Below are 24,451 nucleotides of genomic sequence, written 5' to 3' on the forward strand. Positions count from 1 at the left end.
CCGCGTGTACCTGTTTTACTTCCTTTTATTTTGGCAAAGATGGGGTGGGGTGGTTTTGGTGGATTAGGATTGGGGGCCTTTGATAACCATTTTATTTTCTTTAATGGTTATTATTCAAAATTTCCATATTCTTTTGAAACTTTTTGCTTTTTAAAATTAGATATTTATACATTAAATTTAAAAGCAACTAACTTTCATAATATTCTTTTATTATTTTAAAATTTCTACTGTATATGTTGTTATTGTCCCTTTTTCATCATCAGTTTCATTTGCATTTTCTCTTTTGTTTCCTTGATTGGTCTTGTCAGAATTTAGTCTAGTGTAGTCTTTCAAAGGATCAACTTTTGGTCTTGTTTTTTTCTTTGCTTTGCTTTCTGTTTCATTAATTCCTGCCCTTATCTTTATTATGCAATTCCTTCTTAGGGTTGACTCTGTTAATTGTTCAATAAATGAAAATTTAATTACAATTAATTTTTTTATTTTCTTATTTTCTTACAAGTGAATTTAAAGGTATAGGTTTCTCTCTAAACCGTTTCATTTATGCTCTAGAAATTTTGGTATTTTATATTTTCATTGTCATTCTAATCAAAGGACTTTTCAGTTTCTGTTGTGATTTCCTCCTTAACGTTAGTGTTATTTAATATTAAGTTTTTTAAAAGTTTTGGATGTGTGATATGTTTAGCTACCTTTAAAATTTTATTTGTAAATTTAATCACATTACAGAAAAATGGCAATCATTTCATATTGATTCTTTGGAAGTTATTGAAGCACTTTCATAGAGTTAATATTTTCCATGTGCTTATAAAGAATATATATTCTCTCTTGTATATGTAGCTAGATATTTGAAATAGTTCAAGCTTATTACTCATGCTTTGTTTTGTTTTGTTTGTTTGTTGATCATTTATGTCATTGTTTATATTTTCTCTGTTGGATTTATCTGTTACTCCCAGGGTAATTTTAGTTATTGCTTTATACATGTCAAGCCTGTATTTTTAGATTCATGTATATTCATGATTATAGTATCTTCTTGGAACTGGTATGTGACATCTCTCATTGTCACTTTTGATGTTTTCACCTTGAGTTTTATTTTGTCTTGATATTAAAATTTTGATAGACATTCTCACATTGCCCTCCAAAAAGGTTATACTCATTTATATTTCACTTGACTTATACTGTATGAGACTCCTTTTCCCCCCACATTCTCCTGTATGACAAATTTTAAGGCCTATGCATCCTAACTTTCTGTCTTTATTGGTAGCTTGGGAAACTGGACCTGATGCATAGTTCTGGCACTTCTGATCTTCATTTTATTCACTGCCTATCATATTCTAATCACAGTCACCTTAATTAGGTCACTCGAAACAGCATCCTGACTCCATTAAGGATGGTGCTTGGGAAATTTGACTTACTCATCTATTAAATCACATTTTATCCTTCTTTTTGGGGTTGCCCCAGGATTCAGTTTTCTCTGAGAACAGGATTGGCCCAGCTTCTCACTCAAACATGTCTTCCCTTGGAGCCTACTGTGGGCAAAGTGTCACCTGGTCCCTATTAGTTACCCTGCACTGGTGGTAGGCCTGAACACAAGCTGCTGCGGCCTTCTGCTTGCTATAAATCTAAGGGCCACTCAACTCAAGCCTCAAGGAGGCAGAGGATCAGGAGGTGAACAGTTGACTCTCTAATCCTGATGCTTTGTTTTTGGTTCTGCTTGTGAACCCTCGTGTCTGAATTTACAGCATGATTTGGGGGTGCCGAGTTCCACTGATCCCCGTTACTGCCCCTGGCCTGAATTACTCTTGAATTCTGCTGCACTTGACTCGTCAGCTGTCAGTGGAGTTTGCTGCTCCCCTGAGGCCATTATGCAACATCTTCTTCAGGGAGTTAGAACGTCAGGGAACTCATATCTCTTGCCACCCGCACCCCCACCCCCCAACACAATCCCCATCCCCACCTCCACCCTCCCCTGCCGTGAAGTTCCTCTCAACATTCCTCTCAGACTGTCTGCCATTCTTTCCCTGCCCACCTCCCACATGCTGACCTGGTGCGTTCATAAATAGCTAGGCTCCTTGAACAACTTCTGTAGAAGCTTAAAGGTAACATCCTTTGCATCTCTAGAGATTTTATATTCTTCAAAGCACTTCCAGCTGCATATTATCATTTGATCCTCACATAAAACTCTCAGGTATTTAGGTTAGGTATATTATCTGGATTTCACCGGTGAGGAAATAAAGACAGTAATGAGGACTTGACTCCCCTCAGGTACTTAGTTACTGTGGAACTGGTATGAGAACACAGTTTGGTTTTGGTTAGTGAATTTGTTTATTCATTCATTAATTCACACACTCATACTGAGAGGCAGTAGAATGGAAGGAGCAAGGGTTTTGGTGACAAACTTGGGTCTGAAACCTGATGCCCAATTATTAGCTGTGTGATCTTGGTCGTGCACTTGGCTAGCCTCTCTCTCAGAAGATCAGTTTCCTGATTTGTAATATGGGGAAAATTATATCATGTTTAGATATGATTTAACAATCCATGAAAAATAGTGTCTGGCATATGGTAGGTTACAGGTAAACTGTTACTATAAATATATAGTATATAAAATAGGTTACTAGTGTAGGTAAAAATGACCAAGCATTGACAATTTTATTATGGTAGAAACTCAGCGGCTACCCTTTACTGAGTCCTTCCTTATTTTATGTATCCAAGGCACTGCTAGGCCCCAAGAATTGCAAATACAAGTGAGGCAAGGTTTTCTTGTGTGTCTGTGTCTTCTACTAGACTGTGGTCCTGGAGCGTAGAACCTGTCTGCGTTACATCCCTGACACCGAGAACAATGTCTGCTAGGGAGTGGGTGCTTAATAAAAGCTTAATAAAAGTGCTTAATAAAAGTGGGTGCTTTCTGAACTGAAAAGGTCCCTGCCCACCAGGAGATGACCAGCAGTGAAGAGAGGCAGATACATAATCATATACTCTAATAAACTGTTATGGGTATTCACATAGACACACACAGGCCATGACAAGAGCCCAAGGGAAACAGTGCTCAGGTCTACTGGGGTAGGGGGCACTGCAGTGCACAGGAGGGGGCACAGCTTCATAAAGCAGGTGCCTGAAGACTAACATGGTCTGTTGGGTGGAAGGGAGCACCACCAATTAGCTTATCTTGGACTACAAGCTTTCTCTCAACTAACCCCTTCTAAGGTGTGAAATTGAGTTTGTATTCACAGCACTTCTTTGTTTGTCTTGCAGTCCCTCTGTTACTGATATCTCCCATAATGTATTGCTTCATAAAGTGCTTTGCTCTATCCTGAGTATAAAAAGAGACACTCAGTAAAACCAGAGTCTATTCTTCGAGTGTCACGACTAGCCATCGCATAACAGAGTATAATATATTGTGTAAGAAGAACTAGAGGAATGTAAGAGATATTTTAAGTGACCAAATAAAACATCAGAGTGGGAGAGCGTAGACTGCATTAAAGTCAATAAACAGTCATGGCAGAGTGGACCACTTTTCAATGCGAAGGCACCTGATTTAGTGACTGATGACTGTACGACTTGAATCCCATTGGAATGAAGTTAGCTGCTTCTTTTGCCAAATTCTAAATCTTTTGGTTCTCCTTGAGAACCAGCCCTTGAAATTTAACAGATTATTTTTGTTATTATTTTGCCAATAGCTCTTTGAGGTGCTAAAGCCATCCGTCTTCCTCAGTATTCAGTGCTGCTGGACTCGATATAGTGCTGCTGGCTTAGAGCTCTGGGAGGAGGAGTTTGGGCTCCGGCTGCCCTGCTCAACTGGGGACAGTTCATCGCAGGGGTTGCCAGGGCTGTGTAGTCATCCCCTGTCTCCACAGAGACTCACAGCCGAGGAAGGTGTCAGGAATAAACTTGGTTCAGATGTGAACCACTGAGCTGCTCATCTTACTTGCAAGAGAGAGACAAGGCCGGTGTTCCAGGGCTCCTTCTTGGCAGTGTGGAAGGATGACTGCAACAGCAAGGGTTCCAAAATGTTTTCTGCCAAGAACTGGATTGGATTTTTGCTTCCTCAGCCATAAAATGTCCCCAGCATCTTAGCCCCAAATCATTAATGCCCTTTGCAGTCAGTCTGCTTAACCTGGACACTTGCTTATCTTTCTTTTCTCAACACCCTCATCATTATTGTTTGCTTTTTGTTAGCTAAACTCTCAAAGCTTTTTGATTCCTAATATCTTACCTTTTTTTTTTTTTTTTTCCAGACAAGCAGGAGATATGAAGCAACATTATCATCCTTGATTACATTCTCTCCCTTTGGAGAAGAATGAAAATCCCTGGTTTTGGTTTGGGGTGCAGTTTATAGACTATTTCCTTGGAGTATAAAAATGCTATGTGTATTTTATTTTTTTAAAAAATTAATTTGTTTAGTTTTGGCTGCATTGGGTCTTTGTTGCCGCGTGCGGGCTTTCTCTCTTGTTGCAGTGAGCTGGGGCTCCTCTTCATTGCAGTGCGTGGGCTTCTCACTGCGGTGGCTTCTCTTGTTGTGGAGCACGGGCTCTAGGCCACGGGCTTCAGTAGTTGTGGCACTCGAGCTCAGTAGTTGCGGTGCGTGGGCTCTAGGGCACGTGGGGCTTCAGTAGTTGTGGCGCACAGGCTTAGTTGCTCCGCGGCACATGGGATCTTCCCACACCAGGGCTGGAACCTGTGTCCCCTGCGTTGGCAGGTGGATTCTTAACTACTGTGCCACCAGGGAAGTCCCCAAAACGGTATGTGTATTTTGTATTGGCATGTACTGGCATGCTGGTGTTGTAATATCATTGACCTTGGCAACATTACGTAACTGTTTTGAGCTTCAGTTTCTCCATTTGAGAAATGGGGATAAAATGACTAATTTATAGGGTTTCTAGGAGGACTAAAGAGATTGCAGAGGAGGAAATGCCTAGTACGGTACCTGACACATACCAGATGTACCATAAATGATTATTTAAAACAAATCAATACAATCTAAGCAGGACCAGTTCTATTTCAGTAAGGGGAGCTCTTGGAGAATGGTGAGACATGAAAAGAGAAGTGACCAAGCTTTGGAGAGAGCTGTGTCCTCAGTCTGGTGCAGAGTGTAAGATTTAGGGGCACATGTGGAAGTAAAGAGGCAGGAGGAGTTTGTGGTAAAAGGTAAAAAGTGGTAAACTGCATGCAAACATGAAGTCAGTCATTTCAGAAAGGTCACCAGGTCAGTAATTCAATAGCATTTGTCCAAATCACCATACTTTGATGCATAAACAAATGGGAATAAAACTATTCCTTGTAATAACTGATGATGTAAGAGGCAATGTGATGTAAGGCAGATAGGCCTGAAAGCTAGAAGATCTGGGCTCACGTTCATTTCACTTAATTGGCTTATGGTCTCGGACTTCATAGCTTTTCTGAGTCTTCCCTTCAACATCCATAAAATGGTGATAATAATGCTTTTCTTATTTCCCCCCTGCTGGTTCATTGTAAGGATCGGAGATGTTTTTAAAAGTACTGCCCAAACAACATACGGGTTGTTTTCGATTTAGTATTAAGATCCGGATGGGTTGTTCAAGAATTTTCAGGCTCTTGTCCTCTTTGAGGTGAATACAAAGTAAAGGCAGCAAGAATGGGGGCTTATGTATCTGTAACTTCCTGTGTCCAGCTCTTCCAGACCACGTTTTGTAGGTAACCTCTGCTGAGCCCATTTTGCTGCTCACTTGGCCTGGCCTTTGCCATCCCTTGGCCCCCGAGAGCAGTTCAAGGATGGGTTGTGACAGGAGTACCGGGGGGCTCGCAGCAACAGCCCGACATGCCCTTGGAGACTCCTGTGTTCGTGCGCTTGGTATGACTGCCTGGACCACTTACATCCTCTTCCCGTTGTTTGTCCCTGTCAGTAGCAGTAGCATCTTTTAGTGTTTTGCTCAAGGATTTCTGACGCTTTTGGAAGTTTTTGTTCCTCACTCTGCTGTGCAAACACAAGAGATAAGAAACTAGGCTAGAAGATAGAAGCTGGGTTTGATGATCAGTAAAAGGAGATAAGTTCCTTGACTTGCAGTATCCAGCCTCTTCCCAGACAGTCATGTAGTGTGGGTTGTAATTTTACCATCCTCTCTTTGTGTTTCCAGGGAGTCGACGAGTTGAAGATGAAGCCCAGAGCGGAGTGCTGTTCCCCCAAGTTCTGGTTGGTGCTGGCTGTCCTGGCCGTGTCAGGCAGCAGAGCTCGTTCTCAGAAGAGCCCGCCCAGCATTGGCATTGCCGTCATCCTCGTGGGCACTTCAGACGAGGTGGCCATCAAGGATGCCCACGAGAAAGATGATTTCCACCATCTCTCTGTGGTGCCCCGTGTGGAGCTGGTAGCCATGAATGAGACGGACCCAAAGAGCATCATAACCCGCATCTGTGATCTCATGTCTGACCGGAAGATCCAGGGCGTGGTGTTTGCAGACGACACAGACCAGGAAGCCATCGCCCAGATCCTTGACTTCATTTCAGCCCAGACTCTCACCCCCATCCTGGGTATCCACGGGGGCTCCTCGATGATAATGGCAGACAAGGTAAAAGGGGGCCGTGGTGAGAATAGCCTGGGGGGTATGTACTGAGAACTAAATGATGCATTTGTTTGAATGCCAAACTCGATTATGAAAGACGGAGTGTAACCAGATGGTAACCAGAGGTAACCAGAATGCACTGAGTGAATGGATAGACCAGGAGCTAGTCTAATGCTTTGGAGTTGAAAGTGAGGGAAAGATGCTGGTATCTAGAAGCTCCTTTTGTTTGGAACAGGTTTGTGTGTCCATTTGTTTGTAAATGGATTCACTGAAATGACTAAGAGACGTTGAAGGTTGTAGCTCGGTGATATATTTTCTTCAAAGACGTGTATGAATACCTCCTTCAAAACTCTAGAAAAGATGTGCTCTATTCTTCCTTGATAATACATGTTCTCCCTCCATACCAGTTTCAAGAATATGAAAAGCAGAATTCCCTGAGGCAGGTAATTTGTCTCCTTGAAGATTCAGATGTCCTAGAGAAGTACTTCTTGCTAAGGTGTCCAGGCTCAACACCCATCCCATCTGCACATGTGAATGGATTTTAATCCATAGAACCGGTTGCAGCTGTGTTTTCCCCAGGCTTAGATTTGAAGGCAGTGGTTCTTAACCTTGACTGCACGTTGGAATCACCTGAAGAGCTTTCAGCACAACCAATGCCTGGGTCCCACCCCCAGAGGTTCTGGAGCACAGCCTAGGCTTTAGGATTTTTAAAAGCTCCGCAGGTGATTCTCGTGTGCAATTAAGGCTGAGAACCACTGCCTCAAGGCCTCAAATAAACCAGTCTCTCCTACATTAATATTAGATTGTCACATGACAAACTAATTATCATGTGACATCGATGCTTATTCTCTGCAGGAAAAAGTGTTTTGTTTGTAGTTATGTTTTGTTTTTACATTTTTCACTTATTTGGTTATTTTCCCTTGCTTTGTACAATGATTATTGCTTATTGCTTAAGTACAGTACTTTTCACATACATATTGTCTTTGCAGTCATTCATATCTTAGAATGATTCATTTCACAAATGCAATATTTGTTGTGCATCACTGGGTTTCTTAAATTGTTCCTACTTTTGCATTGTCATCTTATACTTCTTAGTGTCGCTTTCAAAACCGCCTTCAGTGTTGTACTGAAAAGACGTGCTGTGGGCTTAACGATGTTTGCAAACACCTCAAAACCTAGCACAGACACCACAAGCGTGCTACTTGGCCAGTTGAGAACCACCGGGCCACAGGGCTTAACAGAGTCAAATAAGCTTGCGTGATCACTATCGCCATCTGTCGGCAGCAGGCAGAGATGACTCGTGTCTGTTTAGGAGCTTCCTTTGTTCAGTCTAGGAAAAGTCAAGTGAAGAGAACTAAGTGGGGGAACTTCATGCTTTCAGTAGCATATGAGAAAGCTGTTGTCCCGTTCGCATGGGTAAAGGCACAGGTAAGGATGTTAGAAAAAATGCCGCCCCGAGGAGCCCATGCTAAGGGAAGTGGGATAAACTTGAATAGAATGGAAAATATAGGTGGACCATGGCAAAACCTAATGAGTTTTTGCTTCAGGTAGATTTTTTTAAACATCATTGCCCTGAGCAAAGTATGTTATATTTTAGCAGTGGTATTTTGAGGGCACAACTTTCATGGAAAGAATGCCAAGATGGAGGAGCCCAGTTTTTGAATCATAAATAAGTGCAAACTTACTTTGAGAGCAAGTCAGGTGAACATGATTGATTGATTGATTGATGTAGCGTCTGTGGACTCTTGCACAGCCTGTTATTTCAGGCTCACCCCTCCCCCCATCCCAGTGTAAAAGGTTGTTGGCTAAACTGGTTGGTTGCCTCTCTGCTGTGTCTCTTACAAATGCATAATAACAATATAATACTAGGAAGAATGACACAGGCCATGTGGAGAGACTGGGCTCTTTTGTTCAGTGATGTATCCTGGGTGCTTCAGAGTGTTTACCACGTGCTGGGAACATACTGCTTGGCCTTCACTATCTTAGTTAATACTCTTAACAGCCCAGTGAGCTAAGTGGTATTACTTATCTCCATTTAGCAGATGGGGAAGCTGAGGCTCAGAAAGGTTAAATAACATCCCAAATTATGCTGCTAGGACGTGGAGTGCAGGACTGGTTGCTGGCTTCACAGACCGTGTGCTTGATTGCCTCTCAAGAAAATGGAGAGGCGGGTTAAGGTCTCTCCTACCTCCCTCTTCTTTACTTTCTCCTCTGTTACGTAGCACTGTGGTGAATGTTATCTGCCTAAAAGTGATGCATCCCTTGATTCATTATGGCAATACCGGAATCTGACTAGAGGAGAGGATTAATGAGCTATGAAATGGTGGAGGCTTAGGTGTAGCCTAATTCTATAGGGGGCCCCTTGGCTACCAGTTCCAGGGGGCAAATGGAGGATGGAAGCCAGTGAGGGGGACTTTTCCGGGTCATTGTAACGAGATCCCCCTCTGGTCTCCTCCCCCTTCCCCCTCCCCCCCACTGCAACCACACCCCAATATCCCATCTTACCTTTTTTCTCTCTCCATCAAAAAATGGAGGTAGGCAATGATTGTTAGGCACTTTGCTAAAATGGCCTAAATAATATCTAACTGACTTTGGACCTGAAAAGAAGAGTTACTGAAAGGTAGGTAGAAAGAGGAGAAAGAAGAAAGAAGCAAGAAGGAGTTCCTGGTGCCACAGAAGCGGGAGGGTTGAAGGCTCAGTCACCGGGTGGGAGGCCTGGATGGGTGGGGGGCGGCTGCAGGGGATGGGTGGGGCAGCGGGAGGAACTGACCCCTGGACCTCCGGGATCCAGAGGGCAGCAGCACTGAGATGCTGGGCAGCTGTGCAGAGGGATGTTCACAGGCCTAAAGGACCAGCCGGAAGGCAAATAAGAAGAGTCCCCCAGAAATCAGAGAAATAAGCTTTGGGGGCAAGTTTCAAAAATAAAACACCTCAAATTCTAAGGCCAGCTTTTTTATTTTTTGATAGAAGTTATTTTTAGTACCATGACTGTATCTTACCAACATAGAATGGGGACACAGAGTTTGACAACTCTGAATCCACTACGGGCAATAGGACAGCACGTTTGAAAGCGGAACAAATGCAGAAAATCTAAGAAATACAGCTTTGCTGTGTTTAAGGCATAGTCTTGAAGGTATAGTTGCCACCTGAAGGATGGTGAATAAGCCTTCCATTTTGCTTCCTCCTTCTACGAGATAGGTAATTGCCACTCTGTTTTGACACAGTTGTTTTTTGTTTGTTTCAAATAAAACTTATTAAGCGTCCTTGTGGAAGACTGGTTTACATGGAGGAAATTCCTGATTCAAGGAGTTCGTGATGGAAGAAAGGTAGCACAGTTAGTTACAGAGACTTTTTGGCAAAAGTAGGGAGACATAGTTCAGCATCTGATCAAATAGATTATGCTCACTTTTTTGCATATGCTAATTAATCAGTACAAACATTAATTAGTCTCCACTTTCCCATTGAGGAAATGCACCTTGTACCATGGCAGAAAGCAGCATGGGAGCTGATAGAGCAGAGCTGTTCAAAGCTCAGAATTCGGACTCAGAGCAGTTTTAACCATCATTTCCTAGATGTGGGGATCTGGACAGCTTACCAAACCACTTATGCTAAACCTTGGTTTTCTTGTCTGTACCATGGGGATAATCATATATCCATTATAGGGTTGTTGAAGATTAAATGAGGTAATACAGAGCAGCGGCTTCACTAATTGTCCAGCACAGCATTCAGCAGGCTAAGCTGAAGGTTGTATGGAACAGTCTGAAGGAAAGGAGAAGGCTTCATGATCCAGGAGAAGCACGAAATGAAATAGGGTCACAGCCAAATAGAGAGGCACTTCACAACTGGACACCAACCGAGAAGGGAGCTCAGGTGAAAACCGGGGGAAGGGCTCTGAACTGTGGTGGGAGCTTTGCTCTTGTCCCACCAGGGAGGCCGATGCTCGTTGGTGGTGTAGCCGCTCCAGGGCCAAAAAAGGGCACGTTCGGTTAAGGAAGAACTCTAATAAGGAAAGAACCGCTCGCCCTTGTTGCAGGAGACCGTTTAGAACAGTAACGGGGCCCATTTAAAAATGTATGAGGTGGGCTTCCCTGGTGGCGCAGTGGTTGAGAGTGCGTCTGCCGATGCGGGGGACACAGGTTCGCGCCTTGGTCCGGGAAGATCCCACATGCCGCGGAGTGGCCGGGCCCGTGAGCCATGGCCGCTGAGCCTGCGCGTCCGGAGCCTGTGCTCCACAACGGGAGAGGCCACAACAGTGAGAGGCCCGCGTACCGCAAAGAATAAATAAATTAAAAAAAAAATTGTATGAGGTGATTTTTGGCAGTTCCCCGCCAAGTATAAAGAGTCTATTTTATTTTGCCTTGTTATAATTGCTTTTATTCTCCCTGAGATCCTGGATTAGGATGCCCGTCAGAATCTAAATGATGAACTAAAGCAAGACATACTTTCGTTTCTTTCCAGGAGATTTCTGTGCTGATTTGCTGAAATCTTTCTTGGGTTTTCAGATTTTAGCTCAGAGAGGTTAAGTAACTAATCTAAGATATTACAGCTTATGAGCAGTGGGACTGGGATTCAGATCCCAGAAGTACCTATTTTGAAACCTGTGCTTTCTATTTATGCAATTCTGCCCCACAAAGCACTGCTCTAAGAATTGTAAGTCCTCTGTTTCAGTCTCCATTCTCAGAAGCTTTGGAAATTTAGGCAAACAAATCACTTCAGCTACATGATACTCGGTTTCTAGTTTATAAGTGTTAAATTTTGTTTTCTGCCGTACCCACTTTACAACATTTTGAAGATAAAATAAAATAAAATAGTTGGAAAAATGCTGGGCAAACAGATACTTTAGGTGAGGTCATTAAAAAGTGGCGACAGGGAATGACAGTCATTGAAAACTATTTTGTCACTAGCATTAGGGCCAATGAAAATGGCTTGGGCAGGTGGTAGGAAGGAATACAGAAAGTGGAAGTTACAGTAGAATCAGGCAAAAGGGTGGAAGACCCAAGATTTAATGCTGCAAAAATGGAAGAGAAGGTGTGCTGAGTAAAGGGTCAGAGTCTGGAAATAGATCAGGGTGATCTTCACTCTGTTGATCAGAGTGGAGTATAGTAGCTAAGACATGTGTCGTGATCCTTATCTTGTTCCCCCCAAAGGACAGGTGAACATATTCTTACTCTGGCATCTTTTGCTGTGATTCTTTCATTTCTAAATTTATTGGTTGAGAGTTAATACTTTTACTAGCACTCTAAGTTTCTTTGCAGAAAGCCACGTTTTGGAATCCAACTGGGGCCAGGAGGATGGCCCTTACTCTCCTTTGGCCCCATCTTCCCTCACTCTCCCCCTGTTCCCCACTCCCTCCCCCGACCCCGACACCTAATGGCAATATGTTTGGAGACAGTAGTTGAGCCAGCGGTGGAGTGTGACCCTGTAAATAGTCTAACTGCCTTCCATCTGCTCATGTGGGTTTCCATACCCAACATAACTTGAAACCAAGATGGCCATGCAGTTCATACCAGAGCAGAGTTAAGTCATAGAGGTGGGAGAGGCAAGACAGTAACAAAGCTGCTATCATATGCCAACTTTGTGCCAGGCATGACGTTAATGAGCATTTTAATCCTTAAGCAGTCCTGTGAGACAAGTAGCATTATTTCATTTGATGGGGAAAATAAATCAGAGAGAGTTTATGTATTTGTGGCCAAAATCACATAGCTGGAAACATAGTGGGACTGGGATCTGAGTCTTTTTTTTTTTTTTTCCACTGACTTTAAAACTTCCAGTCCACACACTGAGGAAGTCAGAAGAAAGCCAGAATAGAATCATCTGGGGGCCTGGGGGTCCGTTACTCCTCTCCCATTTTTCCTACTTCCTTGAACTATACTTTGGGGGAAGGCGAGTGGGCAGTTCTCTCTGAGACACCATAGATGTTGCAGTGATGCTGCCCTCAAGCCTGTGTGGATTCCAGGACTATCCACCTGCGTCTCGTTGGCCAGCGTATCTGCTCTTTTCCAGTTGGAGCTGGGATTTGCTTTCAAGAGACCGGCCACTTGAAGTCCAGGTGCAGTTTTAATGCCTGGAAAAACTGAGGCTCCAGAAATTATTTTAGGCATTCACAGAAATTTAGGTGCTTGTTGCTAGAAAGTAACGCGTGAGCCATCACGTCTCACGCGGCTGGCAGGAGGTGATGGTGTGTCTGTGGAAGGAAGGAGGTGACATCACATGGAGGGAAGGCAGGCTTTGTAGCCAGTAGGCTCAAGCTCTGCGCATTCCTAGTCATGTGACTGTAGTTGTGCTCCTTAAACACTCTTAGCCTCCAGTTTTCCATTTGTACAAAAATGGGGACAGAAATAACACCTGGCTCCTAGTGGGTTTTACCAAGCCTTACGAAGCAGCACGCCCAGCGCTTGGTAAACCGTAGGGCCTCAGTATACGCTGTCTTGTGTTTTCCTACACCAGACCTTACCTAAATCATTTGAAGGAAATGGGATTCTAATGTTTTCCCATTAACCGAAAGAGAGGAGCTTGGGATGTCAGTGCCCTTCATTTTAAGCCCGGTGGCTCAGCCGTAGCTCCGTGGGTTCCACCTCTGTGGCCTTGCAGTTACTGACTGTGCCCCAATCAGGCCATATCACGATTTTCAAAGCAGAGACATACAGTGATTTCAATAAACTGATACACATAGGATGTAAGCAATGAAGATAAGCCAAGAACATTAAAAAAGAAAGCAGAGCAGAATTAAATAGTCTTTGAATCCAGGGTTACTCATCGATTTGTCAGTGTTGATATAAAAGAAAAAGTGAGCAATGAGATGAGGGGAATATTAAAAGTACTAGGTAGGAAGTAGTAATATGTTATAGACATAGGAAGACACTTAATTTACTAAATGTCACCAGCCAGTTTTTATCTTTTTAATTTTTTTGGCCTCACCGTGCGGCTTGCAGGATCTTAGTCCCCCAACCAGGGATTGAACCCCTACCCTCGTCGATGAGAGCATGGAGTCCTAACCACTGGACCTCCAGGGAATTCCCTCACCAGCCAGTTTTTAATAGAGTACACTGATATTGCTGAAAAACTCCTTGGAATCTGATTTATACACCAAGAATGTATTTTCATTCCCCTTTCTGAGACTTCTGTGATTCTATCTTTTTGCCTCATTCTTAGGCTTTATATCTATATTTTATTCAACATTTTATATATATACATATTTTAATTAATTTTTATTGGAGTATAGTTGCTTTACAGTGTTGTGTTAGCTTCTACTACACAGCAAAATGAATCAGCCGTACATATACATATATCCCCTCCCTTTTGGATTTCCCTCCCATTTAGGACACCACAGTGCATTAAATAGAGTTCGCTGTGCTATACAGTATGTTCCCCTCAGTTGTCTACTTTATACATAATATCAGTAGTGTATATGTGTCAATCCCAATCTCCCAGTTCCTCCCACCTTACCTCTTTCCCCCTTGGTATCCATACATTTGTTCCCTACATCTGTTCTCTACATCTGTTCTCTATTTCTGCTTTGCAAATAAGGCCATCTATACCATTATTCTAGATTCCAATATATGTGTGTTATATAAGATATTTGTTTTTCTCTTTCTGCCTTACTTCACTCTGTATGACACTCTCTAGGTCCATCCACGTCTCTACAAATGACCCAGTTTCGTTCCTTTTTATGGCTGAGTAATAATCCATTGTATATATATACCACATCTTCTTCTTTTTTAAAATTTTATTTATTTATTTATTTGTTTGTTTGTTTATTTATTTATTTATTTATGGCTGTGTTGGGTCTTCGTTTCTGTGCGAGGGCTTTCTCTAGTTGCGGCGAGTGGGGGCCACTCTTCATCGCGGTGTGCGGGCCTCTCACTGTCGCGGCCTCTCTTGTTGCGGAGCGCGGGCTCAGTAGTTGTGGCTCACGGGCCTAGTTGCTCTGCGGCATATGGGAACTTCCCAGACCAGGGCTCGAACCCGTGTCCCCTGCATTGGCAGGCGGATTCTCAACCACTGCGCCACCAGGGAAGCCCTATACCACATCTTCTTTATCCATTCCTCTGTTGATGGACATTTAGTTTGCTTCCATGTCCTGGCTATTGTAAATAGTGCTGCTGTGACCATTGGGGTGCATGTGCCTTTTTGAATTATGATTTTCTCTGGGTATATGCCCAGTAGTGGGATTGCTGGGTCATATGGTAGTTCTATTTTTAGTTTTTTAAGGAAGCTCCATACTGTTTTCCATAGTGGCTGTATCAATTTATATTCCCCAACATTATATTTTGATTCTGCTGTGGCTTAAGGGTTCACCATGTATGAGAGTAAGGTTCAAGGCTAGTTTTCTTCCATTTTTCTGAAGGCAAAATACTTTACTGCTACTATTCTATTTCACAGGGACAAAGAACACCCGAGTTTATTATGGGTTGTTAGGAGGTTACAGTGAGAAAGAGAGCTAACACTGATCATTTACTTTTGTCAGGCTCTGAGCTGGTCACCTTAATATGAGCTTCATTTATACGTTGCTTCATTTACTTCTTTCATTGCATTTATAAGGCATGCATTTTGTCTGTATTTCACAGATGAGGAAACTGTAGATCAGAGAGGCTGTTTTGCCCAAGACGTTTAGGTATCGATTGCTCATGATGGCTTAAACCAGTAGGTGTTTATTGGTGTCTCAGCACAAGGCTCCTGGAGTTGGGGACTGCTGGGGCTGGTGCAGTGACATGGTGAGGTCAGGGCTGACCTCTGGGATTTTCTTGACATTTTGGTAATTGTTGTGAGGAGGCTGCCCTTGCTCTAGGCGTCCTGCCCCAAACCCAAAGCAGGGAAAGCCAGGGGGTGGGTATCATTAGACCAGGAAAAGTCTTCCCCATATCCTTGATCTCGTGGCTCCAAATCACGTCACATGGCCACCCCTTTGGGGGTTGCAGGCTCTCTGGTGGAGGTGGCAAGGGGACAAGCGTTGGGACCAACTTTGAGGTTAGTCAACAGGCAGTGTCTCTCAAAGGAAGGAAGTGATGACCTAGGAATTCAGCCAATGTTTGTGTGACTCTAAAGCTCAACATCTCTCATGTGAAATTTCTCCTGCTTTACACCAAACTCTGCTTTTGTGCCCTTGGTCCAGTCGCCTCACATGTCCTCCAGGACTTTGGCTCACCAGTTATGTCTTTTTTCTCCTTAATTATCAACTTATTCCTCCCTGCTGGCATCTGCTGTCTAGCTTAGTGGTCCTCAGGAGATGTTTGGAAATGTACTGGGGGAGTTTTTTGGATGATGATAATGACTGGTCTGTCTGTGTGTGTGTGTGTGTGTGTGTGTGTGTGTGTGTGTGTTTGCATGCACCCACTACTGGCACTTAGAACACGGAGGCCAGGTGTGTGAAGCGTCCTGCAGGATACATGATAGTACCCACCTGTCAAGAATTGTCTTCCCGGGGCTTCCCTGGCGGCGCAGTGGTTGAGAATCTGCCTGCCAATGCAGGGGACACAGGTTTGTGCCCTGGTCTGGGAAGATCCCACATGCCACGGAGCAACTAGGCCCATGAGCCACAATTACTGAGCCTGCGCGTCTGGAGCCTGTGCTCCGCAACAAGAGAGGCCGCGATAGTGAGAGGCCAACGCACCGCGATGAAGAGTGGCCCCCGCTCGCCGCAAGTAGAGAAAGCCCTCGCACAGAAACGAAGACCCAACACAGCCAAAAATAAATAAATAAAATTAAAAAAAAATTAAAAAAAAAGAATTGTCTTCCCCAAAATGTCAATTTTGCCCTCTTCAAACATGCTCAGATCACTCTCATATTAATAAATAAACAAACCTGAAAGCTTTCCTTGACCCTGGTTTTCCTCCCTCGCTCTTTGTTTTCATAGTTAAATTCCTTCAGTGCTCGTCGGAAATTGCTGTTTTCAATTCCTCGTCTTTCCCTTTATGCAAAATGCCAAATCCAAGTGGGGTTTTCAAGTCATTCGTGGCCTTCTGTGGCCCTGAACACCGTTGACCCTTTTAGTGCTATTACAAAAATTATGATGACAAGAGGCATTAGGTTTGTCACAGATTTGGTGACAGAGGGAAGGAGGATGAGTAGAATTTGGAACATGGGTGGGTCACGGGAGTGGAAACACTGGCAAGCAGTTGGATCTGGGACTGGAGGTAAAGAGAGTGGTCTGGGCCGGAAGTTAAGAGATGAGCCTCACTGGGATGGAGGGGGTCGTTGAAACCAGCAGGGTGGAGGAGAGGCTGAGAACGAACGCGGGGGACGAGGAGAGAAGTGTGCCCAGGACAGAACCCCTACTTGAGGGATGAGAGGAGGGGGAGATGGGAAAGAGCTAAAGAGATTCTTAGAGAGATAAGAAGAGATCAAGAGCGAGGAGGAAAGAGAGGCGTGTCTAAAGCAGGAGGGAGCCGCTGCCCAGTCTGGGGGTCAACCCCGGCCACTCCCTTCCCCTCAGGACAGTTAGGCCAACAGTAGAGAAGCCTTGTTGCGGGTCCCCTCCCCTCCGTGCACTGCAGCGACCTCAGCGGCACTGCTGCCCTCTTGTCCTCCCCGCCACGTGGCAGCTTGCCTGTGTGGTTCTTTAGAAACTCAAATCTGATCGTTACACTTTCACTTAAAACTCCACACCGGCTTCCCACGGCTGGGACTAGGGCATCCTCTCTGATGTGGTCCCAGGCCACCTCTCCAGGATTTTCCCTTCACCTCCCCGCCCTTGAACAGCAATGTGAGGTCACGCTAAATCAGTCACCGCTCCTCGTCTGGTCCTGACTGTTTTACATCTCTGGGCCTTGGTCAGTGCCTCTTCCTCCTTTTCCACCCAGAAGCACCTACTACTCACTTTCCAAGAGAAATCATGGCACTTCTGTGAACCCTTTTCTGACTCCCATCTTCATAGAATTTACTAGTTCTTTTTTTTTTTTTTTTTTTTGCACTTCACCTGTGCTCTTAAATGCTTTTATTATAACCCATCCTGTTTACTTATCTGTCTCATCTGCTGTACAGCGGGGCTCCTTGTGGGCCAGGCCATGCTTTACTGACTTTCGTGTTCCCAGCACGTGCCATGATGTCGGGTGCATAGTAACAGCCAACTGTTGTTACACAATTAGCAATTGTTAAAATGTACACTCTATATACACACTCTAGTGGGTTGAATGGTGGCCCCAAAACGATACTTCCGTGGCCTAACTCCTGGACCCTGTGAATGTGACCTCATTTGAAAAAAGGATCTTTACAGATGTAATTAAGGATCTTATGATGAGATCATCTTGGATTAGCCAAGTGGGCCCTAAATCCAGTGACAAACGTTCTTCTAAGAGGTAGAAGAGGAGAAGACGTCTACACAAGGGGGAGGTCCTTGAAAGAGGCAGATGCAGGAGTTATTTAGCCACAAGCCAAGGAAGCCACCAGAAACCCGGAAGAGGCAAAGGAAGATTCTCCCCTGGAGCTTTTAGAGGGAACACGACCCTGCCGACTCTCGATTTCAGGCTCCAGCCTCCAGAACTCTGAGAAAAGAAATTTCTGTTGTTTTAAGCGGCCAAGTATGTGATACAACTGTTACGGCAGCCCTAGGGAAGTAGCAACACTCACATGGCAGTTAAGAGGGGGCGCTCTGGCATCTCAGTGCCTAGATTGTTTCCTGGCTCCACTGTTTACTGTGTGACCTTTGGCAAATAACTTGACTTCTCTGAATCTTAGTTTCCTCATCTATACAATGGTGGTAAAAATAGACCCTGTTTCTTAAGGTTTATTAAGTAAAGTTCTTAAAAGTGCTTAGAAAAGGCCTGGCAAATGGCAGGAATCAGTAAGAGTGGGTCTGTGAGGGTTTTTCAGTAAGTCTCCATTGAATAAATGAATGAGTGAGGGAGTCATGTGAATAGAAACGCAAGCCGTCCATGGCAGGATCTGAACTCACCTAGCTCCCGGGTACTTGGCTCGCGTATCCTGGACCTCCGGGACCTGGGACAGTGCTGAGAGGTGAGGTGTCAGAGTCAGTCAGCTGTTCTTTGGTGGAACTTCAGGGCAGTGAGGCTTGTCTTTTAATATCCCTTTCTGTCCTCCTCTCTCCTTGGGTTTGGTTTTGCTTCTTTGTTTTGTGTACCTGTGCGTGTGCACGTGTGTTTGTGTGTGTGTGTTTGCTGCTGCCGTTAGTTGCCTGTATCTTTCTCTTCTCCGTCCTCAGGATGGAGCATCTCACCTAGGACTGTCCTCCTAATCCAATGTCATGCTTTCAGATTTTTCTTTTTCCCTCCCCTCAAATAAAAGCTGCTGTTTCTTTTCCCTTTATCCCCTTTCATTTCATACTTTTCATAGTCCTTATCACAATTGTAATGAATCATAATCGTTTTTTATTAGCCATCTGTCCTGCTAGACTACAAGCTTCACGAGGGCAGGGACTATGTCTTTTGCATTTTTGTGTCTGCAGAACCTAACATATAGCTTGGCGCATAGTAAGCCCTTAATACATACTTATTTAAATATATGGGTAGATTATTATTTCAGTGCAACAGATGTTAGTCGCAATTCAGAGAAAAGTATTTTAAACCCAAATAAAAATGGACGGTAGGATTACTCTCTGGTTCCTGGCGAGTACATTCCTTACCTCTCTCCAGGCTGCTATCTCCCTCACCCTTCCCTTCTTCACCTCTGCCAGATACCAGCAGTCAACACCTTGGCACTCACAGCCACTTAATTTCCAGCAGACAGTCACGGGAAAAGGGCAGTCTCAGGTTAGGGGTGCATTCTGAGGTAGCAGAGCAAAGCTTTTATCATGCAAAGCAGATGGCTGCCGGTGATAATCTTGACTTTATTAGCCTTCTTTCAAAGGAGGAAGCAGAAAGAAACATTTTTTTTTAAGTTTTGAAAGATAAACATGTGCAATTCATGTGACATGCTAATCAGCCAGGTAGCACCAATGAACTTTAATCAATGTGATTAAGTTTCCAAAGGTCCTAGCAAGAGATTTTGAAACTTCCTTTAGCAAACAACAGCCTTTCTCATTGATTTATTCGTTCATTCAAAAAATATTTGTTAAGTATCTACTGGGTGTCAGGAACTGTTCAAGGTCTTGGAGATCTAGTCCATAAGAGAGGCACGACCTCATGGTACAATGACTGACAATAAACTCACATAAGTAAACACATAAAGTAAACAGTATTATTTTAGGCAGTGGTAAATGTTTTAATGAAAACAGGGAGGGATATTGTGGGCTATTTTAGGATTGTCAGGGAAGGTCTCTGAGCATGTGGCACTTGGCATTTGTATGAGAAGGATCCAGAAGGATGAAAATCTGAGGAGCAGCCTTTTGGCAGAGAGAACAGCAGGTGCAAAAGCCTCGAAGGGCGGGCATGTTTTCTGTTGTTTGATGAGTGGCCGGAAGGTCGGTAGGGCTGGAGGGGGATGGCCATGGGGGCAAAGGTAGCAGCTGAGGTTGAAGGGTACTGTGAGATAGATCTTGGAGGGCCTCAAAGTTGGGTATTTTTCAATTCATTCTAGAAGGTGTAAGAAGGGAGTGATGTAACTTGACTTAGCATCTTTTCAGGTAGGAGCAGTAGAGTGTGGGAGACGGGACATATACCTTGGAGCCAGTTTGAGTCTTGGCTCCCTCTTTCAGAAGCTGAGTGACCTCTTGCCATGTTGTGTGACTTCTCACCTCTGTGATAGGGTTAATGCTCATTAACTTCAAAGAGCCGTTATGAAATGAGATGAAATACCCTTTACAGGACTCATTACTCCACCAGGAGCATGCCTGGTTTTACAAAATCGCTGCTGTTATCATTTCTCGTAGTACTGAAATACAAATGCCTCTGGAATCAGGCATCATTTCTTTGGATATATCTATGGATGATGCAGTTTTGTTGTTTTTACAAAATTAGTTTACAAACTTGGGAGCAAAGTAGCCAAGCAATGGAGGAAGTTAGAAGCATTGTCATTGGCTAAACAGCTTCCTCTCCTTTTGAGTTTATGGAGTTCCCATGCATGCACCAGTGTCCAGTGGCCAGTTCCTGGACTTCCATCTACATCACTGCAGCCTGAGAGAATTTCCACACTTTCCAAGGGGGGCTGATAGCACTGAGAACAGTGCCACAGGGAATGGAACAGCCAGGGCAAGATTTGATGGGGGGGTGAAGGGTGTGGGCAGTGAGAGTGGGAGGTGGTGTAACGGCACAGCCAGTGTAGCCTGCCTTCAACTGAGGATTCCTGGCACACCCCCAAGACCACATGGCCAGCCACCATGTGTCTTGGATGCATTCTGTTGCCTTGACGACATGTTGTCCAGTGTTACAGAGAGCAGCAGCCTTCAGTCTTTCAGCATCACGTTGCCAGGACAACAGACAACTACAGCCAGGCTTCACTGTGGTTTCTCCATGCTGCCGCCCCCCGCCCCCCGACCCCGCCGGCCCTTACTCCTGCTGCCTTCCACCTGCATTCTCGTGCCTTCCGCCTTCACAGATCCATGTCTGCATAGTCTTCCCAGCTCCCTCCAACACCTTTGCCTTTCATTCTCTTGCCATTCCAGGGTTCTCATTGCTCACGTAAAAGCAAATATTGTAAATTCTCAGAAAATAAAGCTGTGTAGTATCATAAGTTGGGAGGGTGATGGATTGAAGGAACCAAAAATCATCAAGCAAAAGAGGGGAAAGGAGCTTGTTTTTGTAGTTTAATTGTGCAGTGTATGGTAGTGGTTCTTAAACTGACTGGAACTTAGAAGCAACAGAGGAGTTTTTAAATTTTATTATGATTTAAGAATACAGATACTCGGGCTTCCCTGGTGGCGCAGTGGTTGAGAGTCCGCCTGCCGATGCAGGGGACACGGGTTTGTGCCCCGGTCCCGGAAGATCCCACATGCCCCAGAGCGGCTGGGCCCGTGAGCCGTGGCCGCTGAGCCTGTGCGTCTGGAGCCTGTGCTCTGCAGCGGGAGAGGCCACAGCAGTGAGAGGCCTGCATACCGCAAAAAAATAAGAATACAGATTCTCTGATTCTGTACCCAGTGATTCTGATTTAATAGGTTTGGAGTAAAGCCCCACTAATTTCACAATTTTCCCAAACATACCCCAAAGGACTGGGAGACACAGCCAGGTTTGGGAGCCATTGGTGAGTAGAACATGGCATGTTTTTAGGTTGTAAAGTTTTGCGATGGGTCAGGATCTCCCCGTTGAGCTTTCTTTTTGTGCAATATATTCACGTGGCTGCTTAATAACGTTTAAGGAGGAGCAAGAGGGATTGGCGAAGGGTGAGAAGAAGCTAAAGGAGGTGAGGAGGAGAGGAAAGGCAGCTGGAAGGGAGGGAGCAATGAATGCGGACGTGATACGGAGGGGCCGTGGAACTGGGGGAGGGGGCACTCAGCCGTCACATGTCAGGCTCTGTGGCCCTCGGCCCTGACTTTCAGCTGGAGTGCAGGCTCTCGTGTCCTGGTCTAGAAGCGATTATCATGCTCTTTTGGATGTGTTTTCCGTGGTTACTGAGAGACTGGGGAGGACTAGATCTGGAGTTTCAGAAGAAGTCAGCTTCATTCTCTTTCCCTGTTTAAAAAAAACCAAGTGCCTCCTACAAGTTAGGGCTACACGTTACATGAGATAGTGCTTTAGCCACATTCAGCCAGTTTAACTCTCAAAGGAACCCTAGGGTTTAGGCAGTAGGATTGTTCTCCTTCTTTTCCAGATGAAAAAACTGAGCCTCAGAAGGAAAGTAACTGGCCACGGTCGCACATTAGCAGTGGCAGTGTGACAACGGGGACCCTCGTCCGATGACAGTAACGCCCAGGGACTTCACCCGGGGGGCTGCACTTGCCCTGGGTCACTGTCATGTCCTCGGTCTTCCTGGAACATCCAGCTTAGCCTGGGAGGGGACTCTCCCAATTGCCCAGACAGCGGCCAACTGGCACCTGACCTTGAAAGTTGATGCCTCCCTCTCTCAGTCGGTCTTGCTTAGGACTTAAACATTCCAGACAAGAGAACAGGCTCTGAAGGAGAGAAGAGAGTGAGATGAGAGACAAGAAGTAGAAAGGGAAAGAGAAGTCAGAGAGAGAGGTCCATGAGGGTGGACAAAACTGCTGGTCGATTCCCAGTCTGCTTGGGCTGGAACTGAGGCTCCCAGGAGCTCCCGCGCCTTCCCAGGTCTCCGTTCTTCCAGAGGGGAACTGCCCCCTCAAGCCCACCCACTTCCAAGTGGGTGGCCCAGGATTTGACTCCTGGATCAAATCAGACTCTTCACTGACATTTTTGGGATTGGAAAGATATTTTTTTCTAGCTTGCTGTGTGTCTGGAGAAAGTGAAATCAGATACACATCAGTCTGAGATTCCATCTCAGCAGGTGAGAAGTTGACAGAGAAGGAGTAATATTTTTGCCTCACTGTCCTGGATGGCTGTAGGCCTTGGAGAAAACTGTCTCTCGCTATACTCTCAATAGTCTTAGGAAATCAGCTGTAACTGTTATCGCCTTGGATCAAAATCAAGGAAGGTGCCACCTTCCTGGGGGTGGTATCCAGAGGCTGCTTCAACCAGCCCCCTCCTCGGCCCCTTCCCGCTGTTCCTCTCTTTTTGCCGGGTCTTCACCACCTACTCTCCCTGTTAGTTTCTCTGATCATCAGAGGCCTGTTTACATGCAAGAGTTGTATTCAGGTGTGTGAATGGTATCCGTGTCAGGGTGGAGGGACAGATAGCAGGGTGGGCTCGAGCAATGCACAGGAGAGGCCAGTGTATCTCGCAGTGTGGCAGCCCTTTTCTGAGGAGGGGAATCTGTTTGTCTCCTCCTCCTGTGATTGGGGCCACGTGGAGCACACAAGGCGCACTCAGTACGTGTAATACCTTATTGGTAATGAATGAGCCTTTGAAATCAGACGGGAACAGGCCATGTGCTCTTGGAAGAGGGCCTGCATCGCAAGGTGGGATGCACGAGTGAGCTGTGGTTCTGTGAGTTCTCTTCATCTCTAACATCTGTGATCCTGTGAATAACGCTCTTCTCCTTGGCCCAGGCTGGCCACTTGCCTGGAACCTCTGCCAGAGCCATCTTCCCCCAGCCCCTCCGAATGGAGATCACAGAGGGTCTCCTACCCTGGATGGATGGTTCTGGAAGGCAGAGTTGATACTGAAAGGAGGAAAGGCCGGTATCCCGGGGTTGGAGCCCAGGGACAGAGGAATTGGGGCAGGACATGTGAGTGCACCATTCCCAGAACCAGGCAGGAGAGGAGCGGGGAGCTTCAGCTGAAGTTGTCAACAGCGGCAACTCCGGTTGCACTCCTATGGGCCCTGGAAGCTTTTCTCAGGCCAAGGAGGGGCACAGGCAAAGCAGCAGGACCCCAAGACTGCTCAGTGGGGTGGAGAGGAAGGCTGGTGGCCGGAGTCCCAGTCCTCATCCTGCCTGCCTGCCCAGTGATCTTCCCAGAGACATCTAACCTGTCTGTACCAGAAGAATCCATGAGTTTGGGGTACATTTTTTTATGAGTGCCTTGGTCTCTGATCACTGTTGCCGAGACTAAATTGGTGGCTTATTTTACCAAGGAACGTAATGTGGCCTTTGGGGTTCTGAAAGTTCTCCAATTCGTCCCCGAAGTCTCTGTGCCAAGGAGAAGTCCCCTGGTCAGTGGAAGGGAAGACTTACACTTACACCTTGAATAGTTACTGGTGTCATTTCAGCTCTTCTTGGAGGTCAGTTTCATGATTATGATGAAAACCAGTCTGTTCAACAGAGGAGGGGACCTGGACACAGGTTGCCATGCCCTGGAGGAGGTGCACCTCCTCTTCCTTTGGCATTTTCTGCGCTTGTGCTCTTTGATCCAATAGAGAGGCTCCCCTGTCATTACAGTAGGGGCTTCTGCTGCTTCTGAGAGTTGCAGATATCTGGAGCTGGCTTCCTGTCCTCTGGGAGATAGCAGTAGGGCTTGAACAGGGTTTTTTGGTGTGTTGCTGGGACTTCCATGTAGCAGCCATGGCCACCTTTGTCATCCTGAC

At 45.2% G+C, this 24,451-nt stretch overlaps 1 protein-coding gene across 1 annotated transcript in view; it reads left to right on the plus strand.

The window, feature by feature from the left end:
• Positions 1-6,122: 6,122 nt before the first annotated feature.
• The window catches only part of GRIN2B (glutamate ionotropic receptor NMDA type subunit 2B), a gene marked incomplete at both ends in the record, with an annotated part of 299,444 nt that continues 281,115 nt past the window's right edge, over positions 6,123-24,451 (plus strand). Inside the window, one exon of the mRNA XM_079714477.1 lies at positions 6,123-6,533. Coding sequence (XP_079570603.1) covers positions 6,123-6,533 — 411 coding nt within the window. The remainder of the gene's footprint in view (positions 6,534-24,451) is intronic.

Source organism: Hyperoodon ampullatus (genome assembly GCF_949752795.1).
Source record: "Hyperoodon ampullatus genome assembly, chromosome: 11".
Lineage (NCBI taxonomy): Eukaryota > Metazoa > Chordata > Mammalia > Artiodactyla > Ziphiidae > Hyperoodon > Hyperoodon ampullatus.